This window comes from Taudactylus pleione, unplaced genomic scaffold (genome assembly GCF_031769625.1).
Source record: "Taudactylus pleione unplaced genomic scaffold, aTauple2 ptg000314l, whole genome shotgun sequence".
In the NCBI taxonomy this organism is placed as follows: domain Eukaryota; kingdom Metazoa; phylum Chordata; class Amphibia; order Anura; family Myobatrachidae; genus Taudactylus; species Taudactylus pleione.
In genome coordinates this window covers 5,757,434-5,775,608 of record NW_028284715.1, presented here as the reverse complement: position 1 = coordinate 5,775,608, position 18,175 = coordinate 5,757,434, and the positions used below count along the sequence as shown (strand labels likewise).

Genomic DNA, 18,175 nt, shown 5'->3' with positions numbered 1-18,175 from the left:
TCAGTGCAGGGTCATCAATCATCTGGAAACATGCTGAGCCTGACGATATCGTCAGGTTGACCAGCATGTTGGAAAGATCATAGATGTCTAAACGACCAGCTGGCACGCGCATCGCTGGTCGTTTTAGACACTTTTGCAAACATTTGAGCGATAGCGATTTTGATACACGATTGACCGATAACTAAGTGGATACCCCCCTTCAGAGAAGGAAAGGGCGGATGAAGATCAATGCTGCAGCTATACCATAGCAGAGCACAGCAGTATAGGAGACTACGGGATTAGACCAGAGGGCACACTCGGACCAGATGCAGGGGTGGAACCCAGCAGCAATCACATAACGCACGACCTCTCTGGGATGTTTCCTGCAGCAATCTCTGCTCATTCTCATGAAAATACACTTAAAAACCGCCAGTACTGTTACTGCAAACATGCACAGAACTCGTATAGAAATGTTTATAGTAGTCTGTATAAAGCATAACAGCTGCCTCAGTCGCACCGCTGTATACTGTATCTATAGAGCCAACAATTCTGCTATGATGTATGACGGGACGATGGTGATCGGCAGGAGGGGTTTATAGTATAAACTTTATACATAGGAACTTACAGCAGGTTTTCAGATCAAACACAAGAACAAAAACAGAATGAAAATAATTTAGTGCTGCTGGGTGTAAGACAGAAAACCCCTCAGCCCTGACCTCTGATCTACACAATGTATTTCCAGCGACATCATTATATTATTCCCTTTAATTAGAATAAGTATTGTATGCCAACCAAGCTGCAACATCTGAGGTTATTGGGAAATCAGAGTGCAATCGCTGACCACAAATAGGGGAGACAGTCTTTATTGGACTCATCCAATATCTAGGAAGCAATTTGTTCACTAAGGACCAGTGACATCACCAATGTACTTTAATCACTTTTTGCCTCGTTGATGTCATACGTTATTGGTGAATGTATAGGCCAAGCCTGGCCAACCTGTGGCTCTCCAGCTGTTGTGAAACTACAAGTCCCAGCATGCCCTGCAACAGTTTTAGCATTCCCTAATAGCAAAACTGTAGCAGGGCATGCTGGGACTTGTAGTTTCACAACAGCTGGAGAGCCACAGGTTGGCCAGGCCTGGTATAGGCCATTTCTATCAATACTGGCTCATACCCCAATATGGCTGCCCTCACTGAGTGTGGGTGAGGATTACACCTTAATAACCCCCATATAATATAGCACTGATGAGAAGCAAATCAACATTGAAAAGGGGAATAATATTAGAGAACTGGAGTCCACACACTCAGGCAAGTCATCTTTATACCAGTTATGGGCATAGCCAACAACACGTCATAAGGCAATATAATCATTTGTGGCCCAAATCCCCTGCAGTATTCAGCCAAATGGGTCAATTCTAGGGAGCAAATCAATAAAGAGCCAAATAACTTTGCACCTGGGCAAAAACCATGTTGCACTGCAGGTGGGGCAGATGTAACATGTGCAGAGAGATTTAGATGTGAGAGGGGCGTCTCCAAACTCATCTAAATTGCTGTGTAAAAATAAAGCTGTCTAACATTTGTGGGCTGCATATTAAAGCAGCCAGTACAGTGGTGTCACTATGGGGGTGCGGGTCGCACCGGGTGACACCAAATTGCCGGCTTCTCCTCAGTAACATGAGCCGGGTTGTGCAGTGTGACGTTCTCCTGCCACAGAGGAGGAGCCGACCCCCCGGAGTGATGCGTTTGGGGACTCCTGCAAGGCCACACCTTTATTTTAGGTCACGCCCCTTTCCAGGGGTGCGCAGCTCCGCCATGCAGGCGGGGGGGATGTAGAGTGTGCACAGGGTGTCACCAGACCCCGTGATGCCTCTGAGCCAGAACAGACCCTGCATGCAAAAACAATACATATATATGCTCCCTTTGCATTGCAACATGAACTGCTCCAGATACAAAGTTACTAGCTTTATTTTATTTGCTCCCAAGTCAGGATTAGCCCCAAATTGCAGTTATTGTCACCAATGTCAAAGCATGAAACCAAATCTCAGATGTTAGATTTAAATGGTTCAACTACATTTAACTGCTAAATTCTGGTATCATGATTGGCTGCTGTAGGCTACTGCACAACACTGCTCACTGAGTCTTGTCCTTACACAAGCCGATGCCCCGATGCTTGTATACAAATCCGACATGGTCTGCGCTTCTTAAAACCGGGACGTTCCTGCAAGGCGATTATGTTGAGGAACACTATGTATTTCTTTTTAGCATGCAGTGCAATGTCTGGTAGCTGCGACACCTTAGAACAGAGGCACGCATATACCTATATAATAAGGGGCTCGCAGTTGTGTGTGCATGTGAAACTTTTGGACAACAAATCTCCAAGATTTGATCAACAGCGAGAGCCAACCAGTAGCTATTTTGAAATCACTCATTTCCCAATGATGACGATCTCATTTCAGGCAAAGAAAAATGATACAAAAAAGTAAATTAGTTAAAACAACAAAACAATTTTTTACATATATTACATTCCAATAAAATAATATAAAAACAAAAAAATAAAACAAAAACATAACTGCTCAAACATCCTGACCAGACCCCGATCAGCATTCAACCTTTTTCAAATACGATTTTTGCGTTGGGAGGCCATTACATCCAAAGCGAAGCCTCCTATATAGAGTTGTGTCCTGGTACAGTAACTGTCGCTCACAGAGCCACGTGGACGCAACCAATTGTTCTAAAGCGTAAACTATATTCTAACTCTGTACCATTATAGGAGCTGACGGGTCCGTCCAAATACATTTCTGCAGACAACACATTCACGGTAGTAACCACAAGTGCCGTGAAGCAAATCTTGGGTCTGTAGTAACGTGTCCCCGTCGGAGTATTTCAAGCATACATTTATTTCTGTGAAGTACAAAAACAGTCACTAGATATTGCTCCAAAACGTGTATCCACAGTGTTGCATGCTTAGCAGAGTAGCAATGCCTCGTCATCACTAGTTTCATTCTTGAGCACAGCTTCCAAGCATGTGTCTGGGATCTGAGCGGTGTGGACGATACCACAGCACTCACAAGGGCCATCGCGACAGCAGGACCTCACCCCAGGAGGTGAGGCGCTATGTTGTGCAAGTCCTTGCCCCTGATCGGAGGTAAAATCAAGTAATGGTCTAGTACAGTCGTTAAGGTCAATGTCTAATGCTGGAATCAACATCTCTACATCGTCGTCATCATCATCTGCTCTTCCACCCCCGTTGCTGTCAAGTTGCCGCAGAGGGCTATGATTCTGACCTGCAGAGCTTGACCTCCCAAGTGTAATTCGTACCCAACGCAAACCTTGAGTCATTCTACTAAGAGCACTGCTGAGCTGTTGGCGCGCTGGACTGACAGCAGATGGCTCCAGGGCAGGTATCTCCCTGACGTTGACTGTGGTGCTGCTGCTGGATGCTGGAGTCGATGTGCTCCCACTTCCACTCACCGTGGCTTCCACAGCAGAAACAGGAGGAGTTTTTTGAGGCAATGGGGCAGCAACACCGCCAACAGCCCCTTGTGCATCTCTCCTCTCATTTTCTCCATCAATGTCATCAGACTCCACAGAGAAGAGTCTACGGTGAGTGCTCCCCCGATCTCCTTCTCTGCTTGCTCCCTGGTTTGGAGGACAGTCTCCATCAGTGGATGCCAAGGCCAGAGAACCAGAGTTACGCGAGCGCACAAAATTGTAAATTCTGTTCCAGATGTTGCTGGATCTGCCGGCTATCGGGAGCCTAATGGAGGTGAATCCCAGCTGAGAACGAACAGCAAGTCTCAAGTTTTCCAACACAGAAGCCTGTAAAAAAACAAAACAAAAAAGACTGCTGAAAATAGTAATGGCGTCATTCATTCATTCGTCCTTTCACCACTTCACAATCCAAGCGCTCATATAATGCAGGAATGAATTTATTAATGGAACACTAGACACTAGAAGTAACATTTGCCAGATGTGTAGTGGCTTAACAGCAGCACAAAAAGTTACAGGTTACCAAAATCTTTACACGTCACATTCTCTAGCTTTTACCACCCACTTCAAGGCTGGGGAGGGAGATGTGGAAGGATATTTTTTTTTTTATTGTATTTGTAGATTTTTATTTTACCACTTTGGGTTGACTCATTAGTGAGGTTACAATGTAATGGATATTTTATATGCCGTAAGGGCCTGATTTATACATCATTCGCAATGTGGCTACACCTGGCGATGCAGGCATGCAGCGTCGCAGACATACATGGAAGAATCTAAGAAGTATCTCTCCGTCCGTGAAAAAGTCATTCTGGTTCACAACTGGGCGTATGCACGGAAAAGAACTGTCATGGGTGGAGCCAGAGGTGCGCCCTATTCAGAATTGTGCGTATGCTAAGTGGACACCATTTTCGGTCATTGCACTTAGTATGCGGTAGGTGTAAGTGCCGATGCTAGCGATGACAACTGCGATAGTGGTTGGAGAGCTCTCACAGACATCAGTGCGCGGCCAGCAATCGCAGTAGATGTCTGATTGGTGTGTTATTACATTAGTAGCAAGTTTCTATTAGATCTAGGTAACACAGGGCCTTATAGTTGTAGTGACAGGTGAGATCTGCTCTGGACTCCCCTTGAGACAGCTATTGGACACAAATACACACACACGATCCTTGGATTCCTGCAGATCAGTACAATATTCCTAAAAATGGCTAATCTGATTTCCAAGCATAAAGTGAAAATGCAGAAAGTTGGACTGAAACATGGAAAAGTTTTACCTGGTTTGGAGAGCACACTGGAAAGTCCTCCACAGGTGGGATTAAACCCTGGGCGATCAGTTGCCCATAAGAAGGCGGGGCTTCCCGTCTCAATAAATCAGCCTCCACACGTGACAGCTGTGTCTCAAAGGACCTGTAATAAGGAGACAAATAAAAACACGTTTACACGTAACCGATTGCATGTGCCGATCGTCATGTAGCTGGGCTTCCTGTATAGCCAACGTGTGGTAGAGAATCTTACAAGCAAAGCGATCAAAGTACAGCTTTTGGGCCATAGTGACATTTCCTAGATGTTCCCACGGGATCTATAGGAAATACTCAGGATCCCACATACTGCTACCAAAACCTTACATAGGCTGCTACTGGATAAATCTTACATACTACTGTAGCCTGATAATCTACTACCTTCTACTTACATTCCCTAGACCAGGGGTTCTCAACTCCAGTCCTTAAGCACCACCAACAGGTCATGTCTTATAGAGGTCTTGAATCATGCACAGGCAAGTTAATCCATGTTGCTGGGTCAGTAATTAGCTCCCCTCAATCAGAAATCCTCAAAACATGACCTGTTGCGGATACTTGAGGGTTGAGGACCACTACCCTAGAATCTCCAGAGTCTGTCCCTGCACTCTCGTTTTCCACCACGTTCTATTATTATACTTAGTTTATATGACGCCACAAGGAGTCGGAGGCGCCTTATAAAGTTCAGAAATAGAACAAAATAAACAAATAAAAAAGAATCTTACAGTACAAAACATTGCAGAAGATGGACTACAAGGTTTATAAACATTACTGAATCCAAAGGTTTAGTGCTGCCGTCATTATGGAGGAGATGATAGTACAAGTGAGGGAAGGAAAAGCACATGAGGGAAGAGGGCTTGTAAGAGTTTACCATCTAAAAGGGGAGTGGGAGATGGGTGACACAGAGGAGAGAGACATTCTCACCAGTGCGCTCCCACTCCCAGGGCCTGATTCATTACGGATCGCAACTGCGATTGCAATAGCAATTACACATGCAGTCTCACCGTGATCGCATGCTAATTCACTGCGATCGCTATGCTGTCGCAGCACAACATAAGGACGCCCACTGTACCTTACACACATCCATAATGTTTAGCAAGACTGCATAACCATTGATACCATCGCAGACTCACGCACACTTGTACAAGCTCTGACCTTACTCAGGAATTGCTAGCTTCATTGCACGCTATGAGTATTCAAGCTGCGTAGGGCATCGCAGTGGATAATTTATGCATGCCCATGCAACGGCGTTCAAATGTACTGGCACGACTGCTTTTCGCCGACCACCCCCCGTTACCACCCACAAACGGCACTTCCTGTCAATCACTCTGCGATGGCTCTCCGTAGTCACTGCGTTCACAGTCCCCATCGCAGTGGCCGGATGGCGCTTGTGCACTGCAGTGCGTGCGCAGAACGCAACAATCGGCAGTTGCGATCGGTAGTGAATCAGGCCCACAGTCTGCGAGACTGATCCTTTCAGTCCACCCTCCCTATCTCACTGTTTAATAACATAGCACTATTTGTATGCATTATTGTAATGTTTATCTGTACGGTGCTACGGACACTTGGTGGTAACCTATAAATAAAATATAATAAAAGAGATGGTCTCTAGAATCCATGCATTGCTCATTATGCTTACTATGCAGAATCCTCATGTGCACTAATCATTGTGACCACACTTTTTGGAAAACGCCGGTAATACCACACAGTTATTATGGGAGTGGAGCATTTGTAAATAGCAGCATTTGAGGAAACTACAGAAACCCGTCTTGAAGGCAGGCCATTCATTTTCCACACTCTAAAGGTGGGTACACACCTGACAGATATATCTGCAATGACAATCGTTCTTAGACACTGAACGGCCATCGTTTGCTTGTGCCCTAGGGTCCCAGCGGCGGGACCCGGAGGCCCGTGGGCGGGTCGGGGCGTGTCCTGCCGCCCTCCTCACGGCTACGTGCGGTCTGCCAATCGTCCGTACAAACCGGTCGATGGACAGATATGTCTGCAGAAATATCTGTCCATCGGCTGTGCAGCACAGCCAATGCGATATGTCGGTGAACAACGACGTTCACCGACATATCGCGGGTACACACTGGCTGACGGGCAGCAGATACATTGGCTGATCAATTGATTGCCCAATGTATCTGTCAGTGTGTACCCAGCATTACACTTGCCAATAGTGTTTAAAGGCGCATGGGTTCTGGACTATAGACAGACCGTAAAAAGGTCGACAATGTCAGACACCAGATGTTAGACAGTCAATAGGTCGACTGGAACTAAAGGTCGACAAGGTCAAAAGGTCGGCACTAAAATGGTTGACAAATAATTATTATTATTTTTTTTCAGGGTTAGGCACTTAGCCCGACGGTTAGGGTTAAGCACTTACTGGAAGGTTAGGGTTAGGCACCTACCCCGACTGTTAGGGTTATGCACCAAGGGGAGGGTTAGGGTGAAGATTAGGAAAAAAAAAAAAAAAAGTCTCATGTGTTGACCATTTGTCCCAGTCGACCTACTGACTAACATCTGGGGCCAAATGTAATAGTTAGTCAGTTTTAGTAACAGTACACACTCGCACTTTCTCGCACTTTTAAAAAGTGCGAGTTTGTACTGAAACTCACAAATTCAATAGCCTGCAAATTTTTCAGCTCGAGGCTACTGCATTTGCGAGTTTAGGACTATGTAAACTGACACCTTTTAATGTGAGTAGCATTAAAAGGTGCGAGTTTTACAGAAGCCATCACAGATCAGTGAGATCAGTGATGGCTTCTGTGAGTGATTTAAAAAAAAAAAAAAAGAAGGACGTGCACCCCTTCCCCAAAAGCCTTACCAGCCACGGGCTTTATAAAGCCTGTTTTTGGTTCTACCAATACAGGGGCCAAAATGCGTAGGGGCCCCTGTATATTAAGAACCAGCACAGGGCTTTGTTGAGCTGGTCCTGGTTATGGAAAATCAGGGGCCAAACGAGTAGGGGTCCCCTGAAAATTCCAAAACCCAGCACCAAATTCTTTCTAGCGGGGGGATAATGCCACAGCCAGGGAAAACCTTTCACCGGTTTCCCCGGCCAAAGCATTACCCCTGACCGCTAGTCAGTCCAGGCCGGGGATCCCTGGGGAGTTGGGTACCCCCCCAATAAAGGGGTCCCCCTCTCCAGGGCACTCCAGGCCTAGACTGATAGCCCGGGGCTATCCCGAAACACCTTGGGGCAGTGGGTGCCAGGTTCATAGTGTAAAGTGTAAAATTTTAGTTTCCATATTGTCTTTAGTTGTAGAACCACAAGTACCAGCAAGCCTCCCCCGCATGCTGGTATTTGGAGAACCACAAATACCAGCATGCGGGGCATTACGGGCCCGCTGGCACTTGTAGTTCCACAACTAAAGAAATACGTAAATAAACAAACACACACCGTGAATGTAAAATTTTAATAAAACATACATGCACTCACACACATACTCACTTAGTATCCGAAGAAATCCATAGGGGTACCTGAAAAAAAAAATCCATACTCACCTCTCCTATGCGTAGATCACGTCCTCTTCTCCAAGTAGGCAATCCAGGGGTTAAAATAAAAAAAACACATCGCAAAAAAACCTGAGTCATGCCGGACAAAGCAAAGGGTAAATGACCGGGGCACACGTGTGTCTCGTCATTGGAGAGGCCGCCAGCCAATCAGGGAGCATCTCCGTCGGAGCAGCCCCGTTTGGTTGAATGCGGCCAGCCTGTGTCTCACATAGACTTCAACGGTGAGAAATCCCCCATGGTGGATTTCAGCCAAACAGAGAGCTGCTCCCCGATTGGCTGGCGGCCTTTTCAATGACGGGGCACACGCGTGCCCCGGTCATTTATGCGGAGCAAAGGTATGTGTACACACACACTTTGCTGTGTCCGGCATGGCTCGGTATTTTTTGCGTGGATTTTTTTTTTTTAACTCCTGGAGTTATAGTACCCAACTCCCCAGGGATCCCCGGCCTGGACTGACTAGCGGTCATGGTTAATGCTTTGGCCGAGGAAACCGATGAAAGGTTTTCCCTGGCTGTGGCATTATCCCACCGCTAGAAAGATTTCGGTGCTGGTTTTGGAATTTTCAGGGGACCCCTACTCGTTTTGTCCCGATTTTCCAGAACCAGCTCTACAAAGCCCTGTGCTGGTTCTTAATATACAGGGGCCCCCTACGCATTTTGGCCCCTGTATTTTTAGAACCAAAACAGGCTTTATAAAGCCCGTGGCTGGTTATGCTTTTGGGGAGGGGGTGCACGTAATTTTTTTTTTACATTTACAACCTTTTACATAGTACACAGAAACATGCACGTATCTCATGGATATGTGCATGTTTCTGTGTTAATCTGACCTGCTCAGGATGTACTCGCTATCCTGAAGCAGGTCTAATATTTGGGGACTTTTGGTAATTTTTTTTTGCGAGTCTAAAACAGACACTCTATTCTATTACATTGGGCGAGTTGATTGTTTTCAATGTGAAAACATCTGGATGAGAGTTTGAAAATGGGGAGTTGTAGTAACTCTGAAAAATGCGAGTTTAAGTGAACAGACACCCTATTACATTGGAGAGTTGTGAAAAATTGCGAGTTTAGCACCAAACTCGCAATTTACCAAAACTGACACCCTGTTACATTTGGCCCCAGGTATCTATCTAGACACTGTCGACCTTTTTACTGTCTCTTTCTTAATCCACACCCAAGGTGCATACTAAACACCCTAGTATAGATATGTTCTCATACACTTAGGGGTATTTTTACTAAAGTGAGAGTTTTTACAAATGGAGATGTTGCCTATAGCAACCAATCAGGTTCTACTTAACATTTAACTAGCACCTTCTAGAAGATAACAGCTAGAATCTGATTGGTTGCTATGGGCAACATTTCCACTTCTAAAAACTCTCACTTTAGTAACCTAACCTCAATGCTCCAGGAGGCACATGAGACATCCTGCAACTAAATGGGATCATTTTCCAGTATATCTTTTCTAAAAGAAAAAGTCATCCAGTTTTTTTTTTTTTAAAACATCCTATTTCACTAGGCCAAGAACTTGTACTATTATCAGAACCGGGTAATGAGCTACTTAAAGTCACTAGAAAAAAAAAAAAAAAACTCATGACCCTTTCTCCGAACAGCCTTATAGATGAATTATTTCCTATCAAATTTAAACGACCAGCAATGAAGGCTGCTGATGATCTAATAAGCCATATGTTGGTTTTCATTTACGGCAATAAAAGCTTCACGCCATTAAACATGATCACTTACCTGCGTTCAAACATGCGCAGGGAGTAGAGCTTGCAGGTACACCCCAATGCGATGACCAGCAGTAGCCCGCATATGAGACTGCCGATAACGGCCGCGGTGATCACACGTGTGGGCACGATCACGGGGCAGTTCTCTTCGTCGCTGCCATCCCCGCAGTCATCTTGGGAATCGCACACCCAGCTTTCGAAGACGCAGCGATTATTTTTGCAGTGGAAATTACCTGGCTGGCAAAAGAAGCAATTCTTCTCATCGGAACCATTGGGGCAATGATTCTGGTAATTGCACCGGTCGGAACGGGGGTAGCACACTCCGTTTCTGGAGCAGGGAAACTCATCCTTCTGGCACATTGTACAGTTCAGCTCATCTCTTCCATTGGGGCAGTGCCAGTAGCCATCACATCGCTGCTGTTCTGTGTAACAGCCCCAGTTACCGCCACAGGGAATCTCCCACGGGAGACAGAACCCATCCACTTGGTACGTTGCATTAAATCCTCTGGCTGCATTTACCTTATCGGCACAAAAATGCACCCGGATCTGCCCGGAGGAAGACACTACCGTAAGGGGGGCGTGTGAGTCAAACGCCGTTAATACCCGCAACAGTTTATGCGAGCTCTCCTCCAGCCCATCGTATATTTTCACATAGTCCCCGTAGCCAGTGCCATCCAACTTAAAGTCTGTGAAGCGCAGGATGACCTTGCGCCGATCTCCAGTGTCGATAAGCCATGTGCAGTTGCTGCCGGGGGGGTAGAAGTCAGGGTAGTTGGGCGAGCTAAACGCTCCATAGAAGTATTTAAGCGACTGCCCGCACGTGGGTAAATCACAATCAATCTCATCGCCTAGGTCCAGGCAATCGATGTTCCCGTCGCATTTCAAAGAGTTAGGAAGGCAAGTGTAGGCTTTCGTGAAACGCGACAGGCACTGGAAGCGATTGAACGCACAGGGCTGAAATGAAGCCTCTGTCGGGTGAGTAACTTTGGCGCACAGCTTTTCATCAGAACCATCGCCGCAATCGTCCATCCGGTTGCACTTCAATGCTTCGGAAATACATTTTCCATTATCGCAACGGAATCGACTCCGCTCACATTTTTTCTTTGCTTAAATGGGAGAAAAGAAAAAGAGAAAAATAAAATAGGGATTTTACATACAAATCATGAGGATCAAAAGTAACAAGTTAAAAATAAAGGTGACCCGGACGGTGAGGACATATTGTAGGATTCTCAAAATCCCCCATAAAAAGGACAGCAGGGCTCAGTCCTTATTGTCTAATTTATACCCATAGATGGTAACGTGCTTCACCTATAAATTAGTAATAGGACACAGCATGGAGGCATTCTATGCTTACAATTGCTGATAATGCACAACTAGGATAACTAGGATACAGACAGCGCAATGTCATATGTACCATTCTTTTAAGGAACTTTTTTAAAGAACGCTATGGGGTAGATTCAAAACGACACAGAGGCTGCTGGGACCCCCGTTCGTTAACTGTATGAGCACTACAAGCAGCCTTTTCATATTGGATTAATTGTAGCCCTTTAATATATTATTTAAGAAATAATCATAGCCAGAGGCTGCACTACATTACAGCAACTGTACCAAATCAGACATAAACCCTATAAAACAAAAATGTAATGGAACTAGGAAAATGCAATAATGTACAGTAAGGAATACCTCCAAATAGTCATTACTACCACCTGTAGAGGCAGTTATACGCTACCATTGGACTTTACCCTCTCTGACATCGCATGTACCTTCCATTCATGAAGGGGAGTGGAGCTCGCTTATGGGGGTGGGGAGTCCTCCTGCTGCCCAGAAACAGCCGTGTGCAAAAAATGATTGTATACATCATCTGCCATGGAGGAGCTTGGCACTGCAGTTGGTCATTAGCAGAGGGAAGGGTAGGACTAGTTCAGGAGGTAGCAGAACAGACCAATTGTGTGTTGAGGGTCTCCTCTTAAGCGGAGTACACATTGGAGCCATGTCGTTCCGATTTCGCCAAATTGGTAAGGCAAATCGTTCATTACATCGTTCTGATGTTTACCCAGGATCCAATATGGGCAGGGTACATTGTGTACCCATCTTAAGTCATCAGTAGATGCCCAGGACACAGCTCTGGGAGAGGGGTGTCTATAGCTGCCTGACTGGCAGGGGAAAGAGAGCGAGTACATTGCATGTGTCCCCGACCATTGAGTCAGTCTTCTGGCAATGTCAGCGTGACTGTTCCTCAGTCCTGGATGTGTCTCTGTCTGTCTAGTGAGTGTAAAGGGAAGGGCTTGGACGACACACCTTAATTTTAAACACAATAATAGGAGCTACCAGGCTGAGACTTGTAGTGGCATGCAAGTCTGATACTCCACCCATCTGCCCTTAGGTGACTTTAATCAGCAAAGGTTCCTGCATTGCTGTCTACATATTAGAATGAGCACTATTATAGGCAAGTCCTTGATGAACTGATATAATGTGTTAGTATTATGGATGTCAGGGGCCCACCTGAGGTTCCCCATGACGTGTTAGGTGGTCATGGATTTTTGGCCAAACATGCTACAAACCTCATTTATACTCCATGTTAATTGTAGAGTTCATCATAATTGTTTTGACCATCAGTATTCTTCGTGCTGTGAGTGCGCACCTGTACTGACCTGTTAGTGTGTCTGTCTCTCTGACCTGTGAGCCAGCCTTCTAGCACTCCATGTGACTGTCCCTTAGTTCTCCCTGTATTTCTGTTCGTAATGGGCAGCACAGACGGTGTAATGGTAAGCATTGCTGCCTTGCAGCACTGAGGTCGTGTTCGATTCCCAATACGGCCCTAACTGTGTGGAGTTTGTATATTCTCCCTGTGCTTGCGTGGGTTTCCTCCAGGTACTCCGGTTTCCTCCCACACTCCAAAAATATATATACTGGTAGGTTATTTGGCTCCCAACAAAATTAACCCTAGTGTGTATGTGTGTGCGCATTTGATAGGGAATTTAGATTGTAAGCTCCACCGGGGCATGGACTTATGTGTATGGACATATATTCTCTGTAAAGTGCTGCAGAATGTGTGTGCGCTATATAAATAAATGGTAATAAATAAATAATGCCAGGAAGTCTGTGTCTCAGACCTGTCTGTGTCTTCCAGTCAGGTCAGTAGCCCCAGCACAATCTAGGTTGCTTTTATGATGCAGACTGGCAGTCCAACACCAAGCGTGGGTACGTGTAATATTGGCTGCGATAACACATGTGTAAGCTTACAGTAGGTAACCATGAAAACAAAGCAATAGTATTTTAGTTGCAGTCAGCGGCATCGAAAATACGGTGGAGACAGCAAGAACTACAGTCTCTATGGTAATTGTATCTAGCTGCATACCTACCGCAGTCCTGCGCTTGCCAGAATTCATCCACCAAATCACCAGCAAGATACTGTACCTACTTCTCCAAGCCGCTAAGAGCATGTGCAGAAGGATGGGGCAGAGCCTGCTTGGGATTAGGGAAGGGGCTCCCTTTACTGTAGTACCGGTAGCGAACAAGTAAATGTGAGCAGGTCCCATGGGGCTCAGAGAGAAAAGCATGACTGATAGCTATGGGGTATGCAGTCGGGATGCCGACGGTCTAAATGCCGACCATCGGCATCCAGACTGTCTAATCCCAGCAAGTGTCTAATGACAGGCATCGAAGTGCCGATGCCCGTCATTAGACCTACGCCAGGAGCCCGACACGGATGAAGGTAAGCCGGGCGCGGACAGCCGCGGGGAGGGGGGATACTTACCTGTCGGGATCTCACTGCCGGGCTTCCGCTGTCGGTGGTAAATCATACTGATCCCAGCTATGGCACCGAGCGGCGTATCGTAGCGACCTTTTCTTTACATTTTGCATCTTAATCCAATTGCAGAGGCAACAAAAACACCACTCACACTGTCCTACAGATGCTGGGCTCTGGCTTTAACTGCACAAGAATAACTGTTTACACGCGTACAAAGTCGCAGATGATGCACAACGGAACTTGGCGTGAAGAAAAAAGCCGCAGCATCGCATCACTTCGTATCAGACTCATTCGCACACAGATGTACAAATGTTGCACATCACATTGGTCAGTGCTATCTAGTGAAGTCGTTTTGTCGCTTCCAGTTTTATTCGTGTGAATAAGACGCACATTTCGAGCTAAAGAGATGTTGGGCGAGGCCGAAACGCATGGGGAGGGGCTGCTTGGTGCGACTGAGGCCATGGTGTACGAGGACACATCTATACAAGCCTGAACGAGGGAAGTCCACAAATCAACACGCAGCTGGTATTAAACACCAAGAATAACTAAACCTAAAATAAATGGTTATAAATACATGCCCAAAAATGTTGTGCGAGAATTGATGGTCTTCTAGTAAATGAATTATCGCACAATAAATGACCTGATCTTTAACTGCAGTTAACTTATTTGCAGATAAGGAACATGCCACCAACTCACGGTGCAGCTACAGTGTTACACGAAGCCATACCTGTGTTATAAGACAGCCGAAATCCTTTTCTAGAAATACGGTCGTCAGCGTGGAACTTGATCCACACGTGGTCTTGAAGGGATGTATAGGGTGCTGGGATTGTAGAGCCACATGCTCTAGCTCCATCCGAACTCTGCGATGGGCCTATAGATAGCCAATCTAAGCTGCAGGTGGCCGATCCCTGGAGATCAAACTCTTGGAAACTTCAAAATGACAGAACACAGGTGGTTAAGAGTAACGCTGTGGCAGATGCTTGCGCTTTATCAATAAAGGTAGATACAGATGGGTACACATACATCTAGCCTCCTTGCGCCATGTCGTGGCGTGACTCAGTAGCGCTGTGTCTTTTTTTTTTTAGACTTTTTTTTACCTTCAAATGTGTCTTATTCGCAGAAGCAGCTTCTGATGAATAAAATGGTGTGCAGCATGCCTATATTCTCTGAGCGACTGCCGCTGTTTCTGCTTGCAAAATGCTACGTTATAGTGTCAGCGGCTGTAGCACTGTAACGTAGCATTTCACAGGCAGATACACCCGCAGACGCACACCGAATATAGGAATGCTGCACATCATTTTAATAAGCAGAAGCTGCTTGTGCTACCTATTCAAATATGTCGCATTTGAACATAAATAGTCGCTCGGCTCTGCCGAGTCACTCGGAGCTCCCGCGTTATGTGTAGCGTGACTTGTAGCGCATGGAGGATAGATGTATGTGGACACATCTGTACTAACATCATAAGCCAAGTACTGTGTACGTTCATGACGTACTTCTAGACGTTCATGACAGCACTGGCAGCAAAAAAAAAAATTCCTAAAATCAGGGGAGTGTTACAGTGTCTCAGTAATCACCAGGACTGCTTCAGAGGCCTTTGGTAAGGGAGCAGTACTTAGTTGGCAAGGGCACTGTGACATAACCACTATCCAATGTTGACTGCTATGGGCCCTGCACTGCTCCTGGTTCCACCTTGTTATATCAACAGCATCTGACACCCCTGCTCTAGCTCCACCTGTGGATCTCTTAACATGTGTCAGCCAGAAATGAATACACCTGTGCACCAGTGGCTTCCTGATGTCCCCCCTGGATCCGTCACTGCTGTGCACCACCTGTGAGATATGAAAAATATGCACTGTCCGATGTCCCTGAGTACTGGGGTTGGGAAACGCTGGTAAAAGGCATTCCTTGCTGTAGATAAGGTCACTCAAAGTCTCTGATGAGTTGTGTCAACATAGAAAGACAGAAAGCCACATACGGATATATTTGCTACAAGTCACGGAAAGGTGAGGTGTAACAATTCTCTGTTTTCCTAATGTAAACCGAACGGACTATCTCAGAACTCACCGCCGATTATTAAGTCTGACGTTATATAAATCTTATTTAAAAGTGTTCATGCATAGATTAGTATCACTTGTGTATTATACTGGGCTACAGTAGCGGCTCCAGAGCTCTGAACTATTATAAGCTACTCTGAGGGGGTGATTCAATTGTTTTATAGGGCACTTAACCTAATAGGGGCCCGACTGAACAATTCAATTGTTGCTACGTTCGGCGCGCATAGCCACGGTTAGACACATTTGTGATCGCAGCCTCCTGAGGCGGCGACCAGAGATGTGCGATAATTCGGCTGTTTGGGCATTAAGCAGGACTTTAGACATGGTTGGCCGCTATACACGGCTAAACCCTGTGCTTTTCAGTGTGCACACGCGGCATGGGAGCCCAAACGTAGAAACAAATGAATTGCTCCTTTGGGCGCCCAAAATACTACTGAATCGTCCCATTAGAAAGAAAAAGAAGGAAAATAAAGCAAGATAAGGATTTGGTTTGAAAACTCATTGCAACCATCCAATTCACATTAAAGCTAAACCCTTGTTATAGTGACTTATCAGTGTCTGCTAATACCTGCAATTGTTGCAAACGGCATCTGAAAACTCTTTGGGGGGGGGGGGGATCAAAGTCTTGTAAAGAGGACAAGTTTAGCAACCAATTATATTCTAGCTATCATTTTATGGAAGTGCTAGAAGAATAATAGCTGGAATGTGATTGGTTGCTAGACAACAACTCCACTTGCCATCTTTAGAAGATTTGATACTTCTTACCCTGTGAGGCAAAATCATTCAGTCATATTTCACCTGTGTCCAATACCAGCTACTGAGCAGACCCTGGTGTGTATCACCTTGCGCATAGGAATAGGTCTAAGCATTACCACACTAGGGGATATTCCATAAAAACTGTTCATCAGGTAGCATTGCCTGAACCAATCAAATCACAGCTGACATTTTTTCTGCTACGGTTAAACAAAACTATACTAAAACAGTGTTAGTGTCAAGTTCAGGTTATAGCAGTTATATAATCAACTGAAGCTCATACTGTAATCATATAATAATAGGGCAATACACACCTTATTGTGATTATTTCACCAGGGTTTGCATGGATGTACCAACTACAATTTATTCTAGGAGGGTATTCTCCAGGCCACCCGGGACTGGTGATGATGCCGCTGGGCTGACGAATCTGTTCAGGGATCCCGCCACAGGCTAATATAACAAAGAAAAAAGAAAATATAGGATTTTTTGAAATAATAGGATAGTTCTCCCTGGAAAACACCAAGGACCTGTGATAAACTCGCAGACCTATGTGTTTTCGCCATTTAGGTGGTGAATAAAAAACTGCACTTCTCGTGGATTATTTTTCGGGACACATCAGGTCCCCTAAAATATCCACGATAAGTGCCCGCGTCGGGCGGCACTTCGGGGCTAATTGGATAGCCCTACTGCGATCAATTAGCAGCTCTACTTTAGCGCTGCTATTTGGATACCCACCTATGTCTGTCTACTACAGCTCAGTGTTGGGAGTAAGTTGCAGGGTGGACATCACTGTAGGAAAATGTGAGGCCATTTGTCCAACAACTGAAGGTTGACTAAAAGTGGATCATGCAACAATATCAGGCACACAAACAATGCTATAAAAGAACACTCATTTCAAAACACCGTAAAACATCTGAATAAAATCTGTTCTCACATTAAGAAAACATATAATACAATTTTTAGTTGCAGAATAAAATAAAATTGATAGAGACATTTCAAATGATGAAAAAGTCAGTAATCACTCGAAAATAAAAGTATGTGCCTTGCTTAACGTTGATACAATGAACTTTCAATGACTCACTTGAAGTAAAATTATTTTAAATGCCAGTAGGTGGTGCTATAAACCTCTTCACTGTGAACTCCAAGCACATTAAGGAACCTCTTCCCTCTTGTACATATCCTTCCCTCACTTACATCACCATCTGCTCGCCAACAAGGGCACCAGCCCATTGGGTTCGGTCGTCCAGTTGCTGAATTGTGCGTTAGGACTACTGATGCAGAAATGTATATAAACCTTGTAAATGTCCTGCAATGTTTTGTACTGTAAGTCACTTTGTGTTTATACCAGAGGTCCTAAACTCTGACCTCAAGGCACCTCAACGGTCCAGGTTTTAAGGATATCCATGGTTGAGCACAGTTGGTTAAATCAAAATACTGAGGTACTAATTTAGTCACCTGTGCCAAAGCAAGGTTATCCTTAAAACCTGGACTGTTAGGGTGGCTTGTGGACAGAATTTGGGAATCTCTGGTTTATACTGTTTCTGTTTATGGATGTCGTAAGGTGCTGCAGACCCCTTGTGCCACCATATACATAAAGGGTAATAATTGTTCACATC

General features: G+C 45.2%; 1 protein-coding gene across 1 annotated transcript in view; it reads right to left on the bottom strand.

The window, feature by feature from the left end:
- Positions 1-1,089: 1,089 nt before the first annotated feature.
- Positions 1,090-18,175, bottom strand: part of LRP12 (LDL receptor related protein 12) — a 51,206-nt gene continuing 34,120 nt past the window's right edge. Inside the window, exons 4-8 of the mRNA XM_088442588.1 lie at positions 16,874-17,009; positions 14,480-14,682; positions 10,015-11,107; positions 4,739-4,871; positions 1,090-3,797 (exon numbers count right to left, since the gene is read on the bottom strand). Coding sequence (XP_088298714.1) covers positions 2,943-3,797; positions 4,739-4,871; positions 10,015-11,107; positions 14,480-14,682; positions 16,874-17,009 — 2,420 coding nt within the window. The 3' untranslated portion in view covers positions 1,090-2,942. The remainder of the gene's footprint in view (positions 3,798-4,738; positions 4,872-10,014; positions 11,108-14,479; positions 14,683-16,873; positions 17,010-18,175) is intronic.